Source organism: Kogia breviceps, chromosome 5 (genome assembly GCF_026419965.1).
Source record: "Kogia breviceps isolate mKogBre1 chromosome 5, mKogBre1 haplotype 1, whole genome shotgun sequence".
In the NCBI taxonomy this organism is placed as follows: Eukaryota; Metazoa; Chordata; class Mammalia; order Artiodactyla; family Physeteridae; genus Kogia; species Kogia breviceps.
The window spans coordinates 2,387,352-2,407,197 of record NC_081314.1 but is presented as its reverse complement, the minus strand read 5'-3'; the positions used below and the strand labels follow the sequence as shown (position 1 = coordinate 2,407,197).

The 19,846-nt window shown below is 44.1% G+C and overlaps 1 protein-coding gene across 1 annotated transcript; it reads left to right on the top strand.

The window, feature by feature from the left end:
* The first annotated feature begins 8,563 nt into the window (after positions 1–8,563).
* RAP2B (RAP2B, member of RAS oncogene family) lies at positions 8,564–12,788 on the top strand. The gene has a single exon (XM_059064509.2). The coding sequence runs from the start codon at positions 9,626–9,628 to the stop codon at positions 10,175–10,177; it is 552 nt and encodes a 183-aa protein (XP_058920492.1). The 5' UTR covers positions 8,564–9,625; the 3' UTR covers positions 10,178–12,788.
* The last annotated feature ends 7,058 nt before the right edge of the window (positions 12,789–19,846 follow it).

The window sequence follows — 19,846 nt, the reverse complement described above, 5'->3', positions numbered from 1 at the left end:
ATTCTTTTTTCTTCATTCTGCTCCCTGGCAGTTATTTCCACCATTTTATCTTGCAGCTCACTTATCCATTCTTCTGCCTCAGTTATTCTGTTATTGTTTCCTTCTAGAGTTTTTTTTAAAAAAATAATTTTATTTATTTATTTATTTATTTTTGCTGTGTTGGGCCTTCGTTTCTGTGCGAGGGCTTTCTCTAGTTGTGGCGAGCGGGGGCCACTCTTCATCGTGGTGCACCGGCCTCTCACTGTCACGGCCTCTCTTGTTGTGGAGCACAGGCTCCAGATGCGCAGGCTCAGTAGTTGTGGCTCATGGCCCCAGTTGCTTCACGGCATGTGGGATCTTCCCGGACCAGGGCTCAAACCCATGTCCGCTACACTGGCAGGCAGATTCTCAACCACTGCGCCACCAGGGAAGCCCAAGAGTATTTTTAATTTCAGTAATTCTGTTGTTCACCACTGTTTGCTCTTTATTTCTTCTAGATCCTTGTTAAATGTTCCTTTTATTTTCTCCATTCTGTTCCCAAGATTTTAGATCATCTTTACTATCATTACTCTGAATTTTCTTTCAGGGAGGTTGCCTGTTTCATTTTCATTTATTTGGTTTTTGCCTTGCTCCTTCATCTGTAACGTATTTTTTTGTTGTTTCATTTTTGTTTTGATGGATGGTGCTGTATTCCTGTCTTGCTGGTTGTGTGGTCTGAGACGTCCAGCACTGGAGTTTGCAGGCAGTTGGATGGAGCTGGGTCTTGGTGCTGAGATGACCTCCAGGAGACCTCACTCTGATTGATATTCCCTGGGGTCTGATATTCTCTGTTAGTCCAGCAGTTTGGACTCAGAGCTTCCACCACAGGAGCTCGGGCCCATCCTCCAGCCTGGGAACCAAGATCCATTCATTTTTTACCATGCCACGGCATGGTAAAAAAGAAAAAAAAAAGGAAGAAAGAAAGGAAAAAAAAGGAGTAATAATAAAAAGCAAAATAAAATTTGAAAGGTAAAAATTATATTAGGGAAAATAAAACCATGATAGAAACAACTGCAACAAGGTAAAATAAAACCACAACAGAAAAAAGAAAATAAAAACGGTGGGGTGGGGGGGAACAAGCCAGAAGGAGAGAACAATAACAAAGTATAAAGAGTAAAATAAAATTAGAAAAATAGATGATTGGGAAAAATAAAAATATGAAAGAATCAATGACAGTGAGTCAATAAGATAAGACAGAACCCTAATCTAAAAGAGGAAAAAAATAAAAAATAAAAAAGCTTTGGCTGTGGGGGTGGAGTTTAGGCAGGGTTGGAACTTCTGCAGGGATGGGGTTTAGGTTGGCATGGGACCTAGGCGGGTTGCGGGGGGATGTTTGAGCATTGGGCGTGGCCTAGGCAGGGCAATGTTCAATCTGCTTAGGACCTGCGCAGAAGGGGAGTGGCTGCACTTCGGAAGGAGGGCCTCTGGGGTGTGGAGTTCTGGAGTTTGGAGGTAGCGCCCTGAGTGAGGGTGTGTGGGTGGGGTTTAGGCCCAGCTTGTTGGAGGGAGTCTCCGAGTGTAGAGGTAGGGTGCTGGGTGGGGATGGAGGGGTGGGGCTTGGGCTCTGTGCAGCAGGAGGGAGGCTCCAAGGGCAGAGGATTAGGCCCAGGAGCCCAACAGGCTTCCCGGTGCCTACGTGGACAGGGAAAGCACTGGCCCCGTTCCCTTCCGTTCCTCCACATCCCTCCCCCACCGTCTCCCCCAGGGTCTCCCCCGTTGACGCTGGACCCCTAACTGTGGGTGGATCCCCCTGGGTGTAGGAACTCCTCCCCTCCCCCAGCCACCCCTCAGAGGTGCTGGTCTCAGAGGTGCGGCCTTTACTTTTGCTCTCCCTCCCACTCCCTCAGGACCCACGTGGCTGGAGGGGGCCTCGGTGGGCAGAGGATCAGACCCAGGATCTCAGCAGGCTCCCAGGGGCCCAAGTGTGCAGGGGAAACCTGGCCACGCTCCCTTTTGATCCTCTGCCCTCCCAGTGGTTCCCCAGTTTCCCCCTTCGGGCGTCCTTCCCCTCCCCCAGCCGCCCCTCAGGGGCGCCAGTCCCATCCCGCCTCCACTTCTCCTCCCCCTTCACTCCCCCCACACCCCACGTCCTACCTTGTTTCTGTGGGTTCTTCCCATCCCCTTAGGTGTCTGTGGTCCCCCACTCATGCCTGGTAGGTGCCCTAGTTGTGAGGAAACACAAATCCTACATCCTCCTAGTACGCCATCTTGCCTCCACCTCTGCTTCTCTTTTATGTTTTGGGTTTTTGGCCGCAAGGCATGTGGGATCTTAGCTCCAGGACCAGGGATCAAACCTCCACCCCACATGTGAAGCAAGGTCCTGGAGCGACAGCCCACTCTGTGTGGCACAGGGCAGGCAGGACATGGTGGCAGTCTTTGCTCCCAGGGGAAGGGCCATGTATCTTTTTGAATTGTAGTTTTGACTGGATATATGCCAGGGAATGGGATTGCTGGATCATATGATAATTCTCTTTTTGGTTTTCTGAGGAACCTCCATATTGTTCTCCATAGTGGCTGCACCAACTTACATTCCCACAAACAGTGTGGGAGGGTTCCCTTTTCTCCACACCCTCTCCAGCATTTGTTATTTGTAGACTTTTTAATGGTGGCCATTCTGACCCAAGTGAGGTGGTACCTCATTGTAGTTTTGATTTGCATTTCTCTGATAATTAACGATGTTGAGCATCTTTCTTGTGCCTATTGGCCATCTGTATGTCTTCTTTGGAAAAATGTCTGTTTAAATCTTCTGCCCATTTTTTTGATTGTGTTGTTTGTTTTTTTGTTGTTGAGTTGTATGAGCTGTTTGTATATTTTGGAAATTAAGCCCTTATCAGTCACATCATTTGCAAATATTTTCTCTCATTCTCTAGGCTGTCTTTTCATCTTGTTTATGGTTTCCTTTGCTGTGCAAAAGCTTGTAAGTTTGATTAGGTCCCATTTGTTTATTTGTATTTTTATTTCTATTGCCTTGGGAGACTGACCTAAGAAAACATTGGTATATTTATACCCAAGAACGTTTTGCCTGTGATTTCTTCTAGGAGTTTTATGGTGTCATATCTTAAGTTTAAGTCTTTAAGCTATTTTGAGTTTATTTTTGTGTATGGTGAGAGAGGGTATGTTCTAACTTCATTGATTTACATGCAGCTGTCCAACTTTCCCAACACCACTTGCTGAAGAGACTTTCTTTATTCCATTGTATATTCTTGCCTCCTTTGGCGAAGATTAATTGACCGAATGGGTTTATTTCTGGGCTCTCTATTCTGTCCCATTGATACATATGTCTGTTTTTGTGCCAATACTACCCTGTTTTGATTACTGTAGCTTTGTAGTATTGTCTGAAGTCTGGGAGGGTTATGCCTCCTGCTTTGTCCTTTTTCTTGAGGGTAGCTTTGGCAGTACTGGGTCTTTTGTGGTTCCATATGAATTAGGATTATTTGTTCTAGTTCTGTGAAAAATGTCATGGGTAGTTTGATAGGGATCACATTAAATCTGGAGAGTGCTTTGAGTAGTATGGCTATTTTAATAATATTAATTCTTCCAATCCAAGAGCATGGGATATTTTTCCATTTGTTTGAATCATTTTTTGTTTCCTTTATTTATGTTTTTTTGGGTGCAATTTTAAAAGGTATTTTTTTCATTTCATTTCTGATATGTCATTGTTGGTGCAAGGAAACGCAACTGCTTTCTGTATATTAATCTTGTATCCTGCTACCTTGCTGAATTCATTTATCAGTTCTAGTAATTTTTGTGTGGAGTCTTCAGGGTTTTCTATATATAGTATCATATCATCTGCATATAATGACAATTTTATGAGAGGAAAGTTCTTTTTAATGGAGCTAAGATGTTTCTCCCATTCTCCCATATATATATTTGTTTCTCTGGAACAGAGGATCTGAGGAGACAAATCTTAAACAGACTAAGATGTGTAATTGTGCCTTCAACTACAAAAAACAGTTATCAGTGAAATCTCTTTAAAATTTCCCTTGAGTGAGAATACATTCATCACATAAAAGTGGTGCTCTAAGCCAGTTGTGTTCTTTCTCTACAGATCAGGGTCTCGGGCAAATATGAGATCTTATACAGAAGGTCAGGCTGTTTATCTTAGAAGAGACTTATTTTTTCTTTTTAAAAAATCAGGTAAAAGAGTGAAAACAGGCCAAACCATTAGTAAGAATTTATGATAGAACTCAAATCCACTGAGTAGTTGTGAGGTAGTTGCCTATGTGTGTGTGACACTTCAGCCCAGGGTAACATCTTTATGGAGATATGAGTGGTTTTTATTATCAAAAATAACACAGTACATTAATGTACATGTTGAGATCACTATTCATTACTGATCTGATAGCCTTGAGAACAGCTGTTTTGATTCTTCTGGTTCTTTATTTAGGCCTATCAAAAAGTTAGTAAAAAGCTTGACTGATATTTAGAGGTTATTTAATTAGAAATTTAAGACTCTCCTACATTTTCCTTTGAAAAATAATTTTAAAAGGAGAAAGGAACCAGTCAGAGTACACATGATAAGGGGTAGACAATGAAATTATGAAAACTAGGCACACCTTTGTCTCTCTTTAGTTATCATGCTAGGATTTTGGGACATTGTTAAGATATAAAGATACAAAATCTCATTATAGGTAGTACAAGCCATTGTTCTTACAAGTTGGCTGCCCGAAGTGCAATATGAAGAGTATGAAATGATGATGGTTTGGCTGACTGATGAAATATTTTTAGGGGCATTACTGGAGGTTATTTTTTAAAGACTACTGATAAAATAAAACATCCTAGGCCAACTAGTGGATACCTGGTTATGTTATAACATGTTCAGGCACATAAATATTTACTGAGAACCTGCAGGGCACACTTAGTCTTATACCAACTTTCCTCTGAAACAATGATACATGGTCACTCTTCAACTTACCCTTGATATTTTCAAAATTAGAATAATTTTTTTAGAATTATTTATCTGTAGATCAAACCAGCTAAAACTATGAACATGATGAAATAAACCTCTACTTTGTATAAATGAAGAGGACAGATGGGCACTTATTTATTGGAAGACTTAAAAGATTCATGTTCTAGCCAACCCTCTAATTCTTTGAAGGCCCAAAACCAGTGTCACAGAAGCTCGCTGCATAAGCAGAGGGGCACTGTCAGGGACCATCGTTTATGTAAAGGTCAATACGAAAGATTAAGCAGTCCTTAACTTGTTAGCTGTTACTTCAGATTATTTTCTAGAAATGCCTTTTGTATGTCATCTGCAAAAATGTTTGTCTGAAGTCTTCTTCAGAGAAAGGGTTTATCCTACTGGGTGCTTTGGTATTTTTTCCCCCAGGCAGCACTGACTTAGTGTTTCCATCCATACAAGTGTAGGCTTTATCACCCCAACATCTTTTAGACTCAAGGAGACTGAAACATTATATACATTTTTCTAAGGATCCAGGAAATGTTATGTCTCTCCCAAAATAAATATATCTTTTACCACAAAGAGAATTTGGAAAAGGGATAAAATGTCATTCATATACCCATAAATAATTAATTGAGGTACTCCTATGTAGGCACTCTTCCTAGGTGTTATGAAGGACAGAGGTGGCTCCAGAGATAAGCCAGGTACGGACCCTGACCACAAGGAATTCACAAGGTGCTTGGGATGACAAGGTACAGATATGTAAATAATTATGGTACAAGATAATTGGATATGGTTCAGGATTATGATTCATACCATAAGTGAGGTACATAAAGACTCCTAACAAATTTCACCGGAAGAAGTGATCAACTTTAAAAATTTGTGCATCAGCAATTTCATTCTCTACTTCATTTTGAATCCCAGAGCCCCAGTGGAAGTCTTTCCAAGGGAGACCATCTGAGTATAATAAAAATTGCTATCACAGAATCCCTAATAGAAAGTATTCAAAGTGTGGCAGCTCTTTGGTACCAGAGAGGCCACCAAGATTCAAAAATACCCATCTGCATGCCTACCCATAATCCTGAGGGTGGTCTCTTCTAGATAGGGCTGTCAAGACACCTGGGTTGTGACTGTCATGAATCTATGGGGCGCTGCAGCTTTAAAAGCATGTTTCCATCCATTATCTGTTAATTATCTTCTCTGAGCATAGGCTGGCACCATGCAAAGGGCATCCAGGACACCAGGGTTCTAATTCTGCTCACTGGCTCTGATGTAAAATAAAGGGTTTGGTCATCAGATTCTCTCCGAGGTTCCTCAGGTAGCTAGGTGGGTGGGGTGAATTTTATTATCATCACTTTACAGGTAGGGAAACTAAGGTCGGGAGCACCTGAGGGGCTTGCTCAAGGTCTCAGATAATAATTGATATCTAATACTTGAGATTAGACACCTGGCCTATAAGGACAAAGCATTTGCTACTATGTCATACTCATAACCACACCTAACATTTGTGGGCAGGAGGACAGATAGAGGCACACATAGCATTACTTTTAAGTATTTCAGTTACAAATCAAGATAACACACTGTTAAAATATGATCTATCCTCCCACCTTGACAGATACTTCTTTGCAAGACCTGGATGGTCAGGTGTGAATCACGAATTCTTGGACTCCTCCAAGGGCCAGGCTGGAAGTGGCAGGGAAGGGAAAGCTGACTAGAAGGGACCCCTCTTCCTGCACTTAGGCGGGGCCCAAAGTGCCTTGGAGGGGACGCCTCAGCCCATAGGTCCTAGCACCATCCACACTCCAGCACAGACCCGTTCCTGCACACAGGGGTGAGTTCAGAGGTCCAAGCAGATCCTAGAAGAGGGTTTGGTACTATTTGGGTAGAGGAGTCCAGAATTCTGACTACTGGGGGTGTGGTCTTGGAGGAGGGTTCAAGCTCCTTGACCCTGTAGGAAGGGGCACTGTCAGAAGAGAGTCAGAGGGAGGGCAGAGGTCCCTCTTGCTTGGGTGTAAGAGCCTGTCTGATCATACTACCTCAAGACTCAACCTAAGAAAGAGTAAAATCTGGGAACTTTCTTGTGAGAAGGTAGTACTGCCTAATGGTTACAAGACCAGGTTCTCGGGATCCTAGCGTGGCCGCTCATTAGCTGAGAAATCTTACGCCAGTTACTGAACATCTGAGGGCCTCAGTTTCCTCATCCTTAAAATAGGTATAATAATTATTTTTACGAGGAGTAAATAAGATAGCACATGTAAAACGCCTAACAGACATTAAACGCTGGGTAAATGTGAGGTTCTCTCCATCCATATTAGGTGAATTTGCCTTGAAAGGTTTCTGGAGAATTATATAAGCATAACTATAGCCAAGCACTCTGATAACCCCTCTCTCCACTAAATAGCGGGGCCAGGCGCAGGAATGGGCTCCACCTACCCCATCCAAGGCGTTGGCTGCCGCCGGAGACCTGCCGGGTCCCGTGGCCAAGACATCACGCTGCAGCCGCGCATACTACAAGCTACGGCAAGGGGTTCGGAGAAGGTTAACTGGCAAACGTAGCCCTGAGTCACGGCAGGACTAAGGCAGTGAAACCCAGCGTTAGCACACTGCTTGATTTCTCTCTCCAGTGCGGACGGTTAAACCAGTGGGAAGTGGCGTCGACAGGATATGAAGCCAGGATTGAAGCAGCTCGGTCCCCTCCCACCCCTTCGCCCTGGGGCTCACGCTAGTATCGCTTAGTCTTTTGACAGGTCTTGACATCTCTCCTTCACAAGGAAGGAGAGAGACCCGGAACAAGTCAAGGCATCTCCCTGGTACCTCCCGTGAGTGCGAGCCGAGCCCAGTCTAGCGAATGCCCGCCCCAAACCAAAGACGTTTTCTAAAGGCAAGCCTGGGCATTCCCCCACCCCACCGGGTGAGCTAAATTCAGTGGCTCATTTCCACATCCCAGTCCCTCCCCCTGCCTAAAAAAAAAAAAAAAAAAAAAACCACACAAAAAAACACCTTGCAAACTTTGTTGTTTCTTGAGGACCAAGAACTGTAACCAGCTCCCTTTAATGAACAGTCGTGACTGGGCACCAGAAAGTCAGACTCTTGAAAACACCAACAAAGGACTATATTTAGCTCTGAGCTCTCCGCCTAAATTCCTTATTTTTTCACTCTTAGCTTCGAAACGACTAGCTTGGGGAAGTGGGAGGAAGGGGGCGGGGGAGCAGCAGAGAAAGAACAGCTGTGCCTCCTCCTCTCAACTCAATCTCTATAAATAACCAATCACGAGCGGAGGCTACTTTTTAGCCAATGAAGCAGCCCAAACTGATAAAACCTTGGCAGTAGCCAATGGGAGAACATTCGAGGGTGTGAGATTTGCGCCCCGGGGCCAATGGGTCCTGAGTCTGGGAGAGGTAATCTGAGCTGGAGTGTGGGTGTGTGGTGCACCAGCTTCCTACTTCCAAGCCCCCAAACCTGCTCTGCCCACTGAGCATGCCCTGACTAGCTGCGGGCGCCGCCGCCGCTTCTGGATCGGGCTGTGATACGCTCTCCGGGTTTTGGCCCCAGCCGAGTGGGGAGGTGGGTGGGGCCCGCCGAGTCCCAGCCCGCAGAACGCCGTGGTCACTAGAAGCTGCACCTTCCCTCGTGGGGACAGGGTTTCAGACCCAGTGTTCCTCTCTTCTTTGTCCGAGGGATGAAGTATGAGAAGAGTCGGCCAGAGAAGGCCGGGTAGAAAGGGCCGCGCCTTGAGTGGGGGAAGATGGTCAGTCAGCCAGTCATACGCCCAGCTGTCCTTTGGGTCTCGGTTTTGGGACGCACACCAGCCGGCAGGCCGGGGAGTGGAGTCCACGAGCTTTGGATAAAGGGAGGCGAGAAGAGGCCAGCCCACCCCAGCCCCGGGGTGGCCCGCCGCGTCCACCCGCTTCTCGCAGAGTCGGGGCCCCTATGCACTAACCCCAACGCCGCGAAAGAAGGCGGTCTTCGTCCTCCCACTGACGCTCTCCCAGCCGGTCTCTTTAACACCCACACACACCTTCCCCGCCCCCCCCACGTTTCTTCTCCGGCTCCTAGACGAGCGCCTAGCGCGAATCCGCTAGTCCGGAATCAAATCTCGAGCACCACCCACAGCCCCACCCCCCGCCCGGCCCCCCGGAAAACCAGGAGCGTGGGATCCGGCGGGCGCGGCCGGCGGCGGCGCACTGGGCATGCTCGCCGGGGCGGGGAGAGCTGGGCTGCGCGCGGCGAGTAGGAAGCCCTCGCCCCGCGGAGGCTGCGGGAGAGAGCTCGATGGGCCGCGGCGGTGGGCGCACGATCTGCGGGGACTCATGCCACGCGCGTCCCGGCCCGGCGCGCAATTAGCAGCCGCCTCCGCAGTCCGCAGCCGCCGCCTTCTCGCCTTCCTGGGCTGCTGCGGCGAGAAGCTGCAGTCCTTGCCTTGCACCGGCTGCCGGCATTGTCCTCCCGCTCCGCCGCCCAGGCTGCCGCTGCTGCCGTGGGCTGCTGCGGGGCCCCGGACCCGCGCCGCAGGGACGCGCTGCCGCCGCCGGTCGACCCCCGGTCCCCGTTTGGTGATTTCCGCGTCCTGCGCTCCTCTGCCATCCTCTCCTTAGTTTTTCCTGCGGAGCTGAGGACGGGGAGAAGTCCAGCCGCCAAGCCCAGCCTTCCTCCGGCGTGCAGCCCCGACGGGGCCGCGGCAGGCGCGTCAAGAGCGCCGACGGAGCCATGAGAGAGTACAAAGTGGTGGTGCTGGGCTCGGGCGGCGTGGGCAAGTCCGCGCTCACCGTGCAGTTCGTGACCGGCTCCTTCATCGAGAAGTACGACCCCACCATCGAGGACTTCTACCGCAAGGAGATTGAGGTGGACTCGTCGCCGTCGGTGCTGGAGATTCTGGACACGGCGGGCACGGAGCAGTTCGCGTCCATGCGGGACCTGTACATCAAGAATGGCCAGGGCTTCATCCTCGTCTACAGCCTTGTTAACCAGCAGAGCTTCCAGGACATCAAGCCCATGCGGGACCAGATCATCCGCGTGAAGCGGTACGAGCGCGTGCCCATGATCCTGGTGGGCAACAAGGTGGACCTGGAGGGCGAGCGCGAGGTTTCGTTCGGCGAGGGCAAGGCCCTGGCCGAGGAGTGGAGCTGCCCCTTCATGGAGACGTCGGCCAAAAACAAAGCCTCGGTGGACGAGCTGTTCGCCGAGATCGTGAGGCAGATGAACTACGCGGCTCAGCCCAACGGCGACGAGGGCTGCTGCTCGGCCTGCGTGATCCTCTGAGGCGCCCGCGGCTGCCGCGCGCCAGCCGCGCTCTGCGCACAAAAGCCAAACGCACCCGACTCTTCTAAATGTGATTTCTCTTCTTGCTTTGAGATTGGAGACGACTTTGCATCAGCCGGGGTGTCCCGGGAGCCCGGCTGGCCGCCGTGGCCGCGTCCCCTGCCTCTGCCCCGTGTCCGAGGGGGTGTCCCGTCATGACCATCCGAGATCCGGTGGAAATGTGGCTTTTTGCAGCATGTACGTTTCTCATTGATTTTGGTTGACGCATATTTCCCCATTGAAGCAGCCGTTGCGGCGCAGTATGGCAGCTTGACACCGGCAAGCGAAAGTTTCAGCCTGGAAAAAAAATGGGGTGGTGGGAAGAGGATGGGGAGAAGGTGGAAAAGGGGGAATTCTTTTTTTTTTTTTTTTTCCAACAACCGTTTTTCTAGTTCCAAGTTTTAAATACACGGAAGGAAGTCCGGGAGAACCAAATGAAGGAGCAGGATGAGAGGAAGAAACTTTTGTTTCTTCCTTGTTTTCCAGGAGTAGCTGGAAATTAAGATCGGGTTCCTTTTCTGCCAGCTTAGAAGGGCAACCCCGTGACTGCGATTCTGAGGCTGTCTATGCAAAGTTGGATTCTTGTTACAGTGTATCCAATCTGAAGTATTGCACATCTGAACTGGGACTGTTAACACTGATGCCAATACAGTGTGGGGTGCCAGAAAATGTCTGCTGATATTTGTGGAAAAAAAAATCTATTTTGTTTACCTACTGTATCAAAGGGGAGTCTGGGGGAAGAACGGTAGTATTTTTTTTTTTTTTTAATCAGCTGTGAAAAAAAATGTTACAGATCTGCACATTTTTGTGTGTACTGTTGTGTGTGTGTTTGTTTGGTTTTTTAGATTTAGCTTTTTTGTTCTTATTGGTTGGCAGTAACATGGTGTCGATGACTAGCTCTTTAAAATACAGTACAAGGACTTCACAAATGTGATTCAGGGCCCCCAGCACCCCTGTGTCTGCAGAGTGCCTTCAAAACTCAGCTGTTCCAGCCGGTGCCAACCTGTGAACTTCCCACCAGATCCCCCCAAACCACTTCCCAGTTTCCTTTCAGTAATCTTCCTGAAGGAGCCAGGACAATAGGGCCTGTTGTTTGGTGAATTTCTTTTATTTCCTTTAAAATGTAATTTACTTGTCTTGCAATGGTTTTTTTTTTTTTTTTTTTTTTTTTCCCTTTTTAAAATTGTTTGCTTCATTTTGTTTCAATGTTCAGGTATTTAGCTCCCCTTTTATATAATTTTTTTTTAATGTTTCGTTTTCTGTTATAGGGTGTTCCTCCAGAAGCAAAGAGCAAAATTTTACTGTTGTGATGTACTGAGAGAATTCTAACCATTTGTAATTTCTAATTCCAGACACACGTTTAATCATTGTCTCTTCATTTTAAGATTTTTAATACAAACATCATTTTTAAAGAAACAAATCCAAACTATTGTTTGTGTTTCTGTGTTTCATATTCAGTGATTTAATATAGTATCATGATTGAGGTGGACAGGGGCAGGTACATGGTGCCCTCAAGAGTGGTTTGTCGAATTTTGAAGAGAGAAGTGTCTCAGTGACAAGTTGGGTGACATTACTCCCAACTCCTTAAATAATGGAAAAGAATCATCAAGGTCTAGGAAGCCCTGGGGTATGGTGATAACCCTCTGACTATAAGATGAGCTGGATATTGAATCTGTTCTCCTGACTTGGAGCAGTTTATTTCTCTAGGAATGGGAGAAACCACCTGCTAAGACTGCCTTAGATCTGGGAGAGTAACCATCCACCTGGTCAGACAGGGTAGTGCTTTTAATTTTCTTTTTTTCTTTTTCTTTCTTCCTTTCTTCTTCTTTAGTTTAGTTTTGTTTTGTATAAAACGCCTATCCAGTTGAAAGCATGTTTGGGGAAGATGATTTTCAATTCTGAAGTCATACCTTGTAGTGTTTTCTGCAGTACATTTCTATGGGTTGTGGACAGTATCTCAACCCTTTTGAGGCTTTGATTAGGAAATAGATCATTAGATTAAAAAAGAAAAGAAAAAGAAAAAACTAAGACAAGCCTCTTGCTCTCATTACACTGTGCAGTTTGTGGACCATTTTGACCTCATGAAATTTTCCTTCTAACAGCAGGAGGCAGTGTGAGCTTTTTATTTTGTATTTCATTTTTCCTAAGGGCCGCTTTACTAATATAATTTCCATAGACTAAAAGAAAGTGTACAACTATATATGTCAAGAGCACTTGATACATCTTAGGTCCATGAAGTGTAGATGAAGTCTTTTGAAGGGTCTTTGGACAAAGGGATTTATTCTGTTGGAAACCAAAAGAGGCCACAGGTTTTTTAAAAGCTGTATTAACATATCTTGCCTTAAAATGTTGTGTCCTTTGCCCAGGTGACATCTCAGAATTCCAGCATGGAGGAGGAATAGGGTATTCTGCCTGGGTTTGGTCCTAAGGCCGCTTTTTTCACTCTTGATCTCACTTAAGTTTAGCACCAAACTCAGAAGGCAATGTATATATGCTAAATATAGAAATTAGGAGAAATTATTCAGACTTAGGCTTTGCAAAGATTCATTCCTGCATTTGTGTAAATTTAGTTGATTCCGTAGATCTAAAGTGTTGAAAATTCTGAAGACATATATCAAATATTATATAAAGGATTCTTTAAAAGGCATTTAGTGACTGTTTCTTGTAGTTTTGTTTTGGTTTTTTGGAAGCCTTTTGACGTGAAATGCTGGCAGATATCTAAAGAAATGTATATACTCCTGACAGGGAATTTTTGAAAATGGGAAATTGGAAATGAAATAGGTTGCTGGGTACATTAATCATTTTCACACAGGATTTAGTCACTTACATGACTAAATTCTTTATAGGTCTGGGATGGCAAGGCAGAAGATTTTAATATACTTTTACTGAATACTGTAAAATAAATGCTTTTTGGATTCTCAGTGAAAGCAACTTTGTGTGTACCCCTGGAGCAGGAAAATGGTATTGAATCTTGTAGCCTTCTCCAATATTTTCTTGACGAAATTGAGAGAAATTAGAGACATTGTTTTTAAGAATATGTCAGTTTATTTGGCCAGCAAGAACCGCTTCTCGAGTTATGGTGTAAAGAGATAAGAGCGTTTGTTTCCCTGGAAAAGTTGGGCTGACTTAAGAGTGTCAAAGGAAGTGAGAGAGAGAGGGAGGGAGGGAGGAGTTTGTTCTAAGGCAATCACCTGTCAAAACAGAAACTGGGTGGAAAAGAAACCTTTATCTTGGGGAGCAAAAGTTAACTTTTTAACTTGACCCCTGCTGGTTTTTAACAGCTTTTCCTTTTGGTCCCTGACAGTCATCCAAGCTTTATGTCATTTTAAAGGACTATTTTTGTCCTCCTTTTGTAATAGCCTCAGAAGAGTGGAAGGTATCATCAGAAAGTCTATAACATTTTTTTTTTTTTTTGTATTTGGGAGTTATGGTTCTTAGGTACGACATTGTCCACCTTCTTAACTGCTGAAATAGACTCCACTGAATCATATTTTAGGACCAGATCTATTTAGGATTAGAATTCTTTCAGCGTATGAGGCTTTATGCTTCCTGATTTGTTAACCTTTCCTACAGGTGGGAATCCTAAAATGCCCCATTGATTCAAATTATTCAGGTAGTTTTTTTTTTTCGCCAGCATGTTATTTCCCCCCGCCTTTTGAGTGATATTCCAGTGTTTCTCACAGATGGGATGGGAAAGTGAGAGAACACTGTATGTAGCAGCTGGTCTTGAGAAATAGACACAAAATGCCTGTACCTTAACTGTCATCAAAGGATCTATTTACTTTTCACAACAGCTAGAATAAGCCCCCGACTTCTAAATATGAGGGTTTAATTTGGAGATCACCACCATGAGTTAAAGTGGTATCAAACACTTGTTGCAGTGTCTACTTAATTGGGAAAACTTGCTAATGTCAATCTTGTCCTGATGAAAATGTAGCAAAGTTTTAAGTACTGTATAATAGAATATGGTAAGTTTGATTATGATATTTTACTCAGACTACTGGGAATAATTAAATGCATTTAATTGAACATGGTTCTAGTTCTAGAAGATACATTTGATCTAATTAATGACAGTAGGATTTTGATAGTTGGAGAAGGCTTTAGGGATCATCTAGTCCAGAGGATCTCAAACCTTGACCATATATCAAAATCACCTGGAGGTAAAAAACAAGTCATGCTAATAAGCTCTTCGTATAGTTTCTTATTCAGTGTATCTGGATATGATCTCATAATTTTCATTTGTAACAAGTTTCCAGGTGATGCTGATAGAGCTGTTTCAGGGACCACATTTTGAGAACTGATGATGATCTAGTCCAAACTCCAAATGAGTACTGAGAGCTACCTAGATAGTCAGGGACACAGACTTAAGACCCATGTCACACATTTAGAGTGCTGCCTACCACAAAGTCATGGAATAATCTTGACTGAAATCTGTAGCTATTGAGGACATATGCCACTTACACTAAGAATGTTAAACTGTGGAGTGGGAATGGGGCAGCCACACTGCTGGCTGAGTGACCATGTTCACATTAGTATGTGAATAGTTGGGTTCTGGTTTTCCGTGTTAATTCAGAAGGTAACGAAAGTGAATAAATGATTAGAATAGGGGCATGGCCGAAATAATCAGAATCAGCATTTTCTCTCAAAAAAATTTTTTTTTGAAAAATCTTTGATAAAGGGAACACTTTTAAGTATTTGTCTTCTCTTACTTCAAGATTAAAAGGCAAGAATTTTAGTTTTTTATGATTCCTAGTAAGTATTTTTTTTTTTTTTTTTTTTTGCGGTATGCGGGCCTCTCACCGTTGTGGCCTCTCCCGTTGCGGAGCACAGGCTCCGGACGCGCAGGCGCAGCGGCCATGGCTCACGGGCTTAGTTGCTCCGCGGCATGTGGGATCTTCCCGGACCGGGGCACGAACCCGTGTCTCCTGCATTGGCAGGCGGACTCTCAACCACTGCGCCACCAGGGAAGCCCCCTAGTAAGTATTTTTAAAAGTTATGTTTGAGAGTTTAAACCTTCAGGTCATAGTAGGCACATGTGTAAGTATGTATATGTGTGTGTGTGTGTGTGTGTGTGTGTGTGTGTGTTAATACATACATTCAGTTTCTTAGCCAGACTTTCCAGGAATCAGTCAATTCAATGGCATTTAGTCTATAGTTATCCATCCTGGGACAATGAACAGCATAAAACGGTGCCGTGCATTTGTTTCGTTACACGTCTTACCTTTTGGAATGGTGAGTGTTGATCTCTTTTGTAAATTGGAGGGGGCAGCTATTTATATTTTTCCTTTGGGATTAAACAAATTCTGAGGAAATGTTTTTCTTAAAATAGAGTAGGAAGTATATGCTTTTTTGTCCAGTTGACTAAACTTGCTATTTTTTAAACTAATTATCTGACAAAATTATGTCTGCCTAAGTTTATGAGAGGTTTGGAGATGTGTGGTTGGTTTATTTTTGTGGTAATTGTGCAAATACAGCAAAAACATTTTTTTTAAAGTAGAAAATATTGATGCGTTGAGAATACAAGTACCCAAGAAGGCCCAAGATTATTCCTTGATTGTTAAGAAGATGGTTACAGCAACTTCCCTGGCGGTCCAGTGGTTAAAACTTCTCCTTCCAATGCAGGGGACGTGGGTTCAATCAATCCCTGGTCGGGGAGCTACGAAACCACATGCCTCACAGCCAAAACACCAAAACATAAAACAGAAGCAGTATTGTAACAAATTCAATAAAGACTTTAAAAATGGTCCACGTCAAAAAAAATCTTTAAAAAAATATGGTTACAGTGGAAATTGGTAGACATAGGAGAAACTGATTTATTCATTATTCAGCAAGCATTTATCGAGCATATACTGTTAGCTGTGGTGTAAGGACTAATCCTTAAATAGGCAAGAGAGCAATAGTTTTGTGCTTTTATCACCATAAGCTGTGAGAATAGCATATATTAAACAGTAGGAGTATGTGTAAAAGCACAGTTACCTGTGCCATCAATTATAGTAGAATCCTGTGAGTCTGTCTGGCAGGCAATAGAATAGGTAAAATTTGTTAAAAATTGGAACTTTACTTTGAAAGGTATGTGGATATTGCAAATAAAAATGGGTCCCGTGAGGTTTAAGTAACTAATAGATGTTTTGTTGCATGTGGAGCTCTGTAGTTTTGTGAATCATTTCCAACTAACTTTTTGAGATTAGCTAAAATTGAATATTTAGAAACAAGTCAGTTTACTTTTATATTTTCATGTCAAAGGGAGGAGGGGAAATAGACCTATGAAATTTGTTCACTGTTTTTATATTTTTCTTTTATGAGGAAACAAAAGAGAAGGACAATTTAGGTTATATTCTTAAAGAAGGAAGCAACTGTTGGCATAAGGTTATTTTGGGCTCCTTATGTAAAGAAGATTCAGGGTAGAGTATTTCTTTTGAAAAAGATAATCTCCTAAAAATGAGTGTGCCAAAGAATTAAGCTATTTTAAGTTTGCTAAGTTTATAGTCATTTTATACAGAAGCTCTTGTTCTCAAGCCTTTAGTGCTTATTGAAGAAGGCAGGGCTTCCCTGGTGGCTCAGTGGTTGAGCGTCCGCCTGCCGATGCAGGGGACACGGGTTCGTGCCCCGGTCCGGGAAGATCACACGTGCCGCGGAGCGGCTGGGCCCGTGAGCCGTGGCTGCTGGGCCTGCGCGTCCGGAGCCTGTGCTCCGCAACGGGAGAGGCCACAACAGTGAGAGGCCCGCGTACCGCAAAAAAAAAAAAAAAAAAAAAAAAAAAAAAAAAAAAAAAAAAAAAAAAAAGGGCAGCCAGCTCAGAGAAAGAAATGTTGGGCAACAAGCTATTTATAAGAAGTAACTATAATAGCAATTATTGTAAAACCATATGAACTAAAGGGAGTTGTGATTATTAACCTCCTGCAGTTTGCAAAATTATCTCTAGTGACTCTTTTGTGTAGAATATCTCATGAATTTAACAACATGCTTTTTAAATGTAAAAAGTCACAGAATTACAGAGAGAATAGTTTATTTATCTGAAAGTACTTCATTGTTTATTTTTTTAAAAAATCTGATTATTACTGAACCATTTATGAGATGAAAATTTATTACTTATAGTTTTATAGCTAAAGTAGGAGGTCTTCATGTTTTACATCTGACCATTTATAAAAAGTTTTCAAAATTTGGGTTAAGTCATGAACTCAGAATATTTTAACGTTATTTAATATTTGCATATTAATATATTATTTCAAAAATATTCTTTTTAAAGGCTAACATTATATTGAATTATATCTCTTTCAAGAAAAGAGCCTGTAGAGATCTGTACTAGTACCAGCGTAATTCTATAAGAACATATATATCAACAACATATTTTAAAATATATTTTAGGTAGTTTTGCATTTACATTTGTAAGTAGGTACGGAGAATTGCAAGTATATCTCTAAGTTTGATTTCAACATCATTCAGCATCTAGCCTTGAGGTGGGAGTTCTTTACTCTTGAGTTTTGTTATCTTAGCTTTACTTTATCACATTACCTGTTATTTTTCTTTTTTGTATATCATTTCATTTCTCTACCTCTGCTTTATGCAAATGGTTTTCTCTGTCACATGTAATCCGTATTAATTGATAAAAAAAAAAAATCTAAGAACTGCTTAACTGATGGCTATGTAAATGTGTTTTCCATGTAATAGTGTAAAGGGAAAAGTATTTTTCACACTGTTTGAGGGCCAGACTGAAACAAAGCCAACTAGTTAGGGAAGATTTCCTACTGAACAGATATTACCTTTTGGTGTCGGCATAGCCTTTGCATTTCATTTTTAAAACTGATAAGGGAAATTAAAAAAAAAAAAAACTGAATTCAATCGTAGGAATATTCATTTTCATACACTTACAAAAACCTAAAAATATTTCCAGGCCATCCCTTCTTCTTTACTAATCTTTTGCTGAGGTCAAAAAATAAGAAATAACCCATGCACTCTCTTTGAGAGAATCTTATACCTTGAAAGGCAGGGGCAACAATAACAAAAACGTAATCTGAAGGGCAAAACTGTTTTTATACATTTTTATACAAACCTGCTTTTATTTTGTCACTGAGGAAGCACAGATAGTAATAAGGGCAAGGGAATATTTTCCTTAATCGTTGTGGCAGCGTTCAGCGGGCGGGCTGGGTGCTGTGTTTGCTCAGGCAGGAGAGTGTGACACAGAGCTGAGAAGGCAGAGCCACTGCAGGCTGAGGTGGAACCCTTCCTCAGCCCACACCCTCATTCCTGGGTTCCTACAGTCCCCGGAGGACGTCCTGTGTCCAGGGCTGTGATTCATTGTGATGCAGGGTTTACTGAGGCTTAGGGCTGCTCCTGGCCACAGGTGAAGACGCCTCTGGGATGGCGTGATAATGCTGCTGTAATAAATTCCACTCTAACTCGGGGTTGCGCAACCTCAGTACTACTCATATTGGGGGCTGGATAATTGCTTTTCGTGGGGCACTGTCTTGTGTGTTTCAGGATGTTTAGCATCATCCCTGGCCTCTACCCACTAGATGCCCGCCCGGTAGCACCCCTTCCCATCCTAGTTGTGACAACCAAAAATGTCTGCAGACATTGCCTACCATTTGGGGGCGGCGGGCGAGGGGGCGGGGAGTGGGGGGGGGGCGTGGCGGCTCAACAGCCCCTGGTTGAGAACTACCGCTCAACTTGGCTGGTGGATTTGGAGGAGACATCAGCCAGAGGGGAGAGGGGTTGAACCTAGGAGCGGTTAAGATTTTCCTTACTCCAGGAAAGCACTGCAATCAATGCTTCTCTTTTAAAATATCAGTGTTGTCTATTATACTTGGGACAATATCACTTTGATCAGCTCATTAAAATCCACACCTAAGAGAAAATCTCAGGGATTGCGATCTTTTGGCGATTTAATCCCAAAGGTGGGTGTGCTCGGGTTGGGGTGATGACCTCTGATGGTCACCGCGTCCCTCAGGGCATGCTGGTAGCTCAGGAGAGGGAGCTAGAAGGGAGGTCAAGGACGTCAGTGTTGCAGGTTTTTGGTGGGCCCCTTAAACCTCCAGTAGGAGACGTCTGGAAGGTTTTCAGCCTCACCCAGCTTCCTCCACTCACTGTCTTTTTCCAGTTAATCCAGGCCCCTATTGGCCCCACTGGACTCCTCACTCCATCCCTCCTTATCTTCACTTTCGCAGTTCCTCCCTCCTTCCCCCTTCCTTCCTTCCTTCCTTGTGTCCAGGGCAGGCCCGTACTGCTTAACTGGGCACACCTACCTGTGCCCAACTCACTCCGCCGGGCTGTCGAGAAGCGGGCAGCGGAGGCAGTAGTGATTGCCGCAGTAGTGAAGTGCCTCTGGAATGTAGCAGCCTCCGGCCAGCGGCACACGAGCTGCGGCTGCCGACCCCTGAAATACTGCATTAAGGACCGTCCTGTCGGCAAGTTCCTGAATGTGGAATTAACTCAGTGACCATGGACTTTTACTCGGTCATGATTGTTTTTTTGTTCTTAAGTTTTAAATGAAACAGATATCTTAAAATCTGTGTAATATATATACTTCTAAAAGCTGTAAGCAACCAGAGCCCCCTACCTGGTGGGACAGTTGTGCTTCTACATTTCACAGGAGGAACATTTGGAAATCTTTCATTCCTAGTAAGTAGGAGA

Excerpts from the sequence above, each read along its gene's own strand:
- RAP2B (XM_059064509.2), top strand. The coding sequence starts at position 9,626 with ATGAGAGAGTACAAAGTGGTGGTGCTGGGCTCGGGCGGCGTGGGCAAG.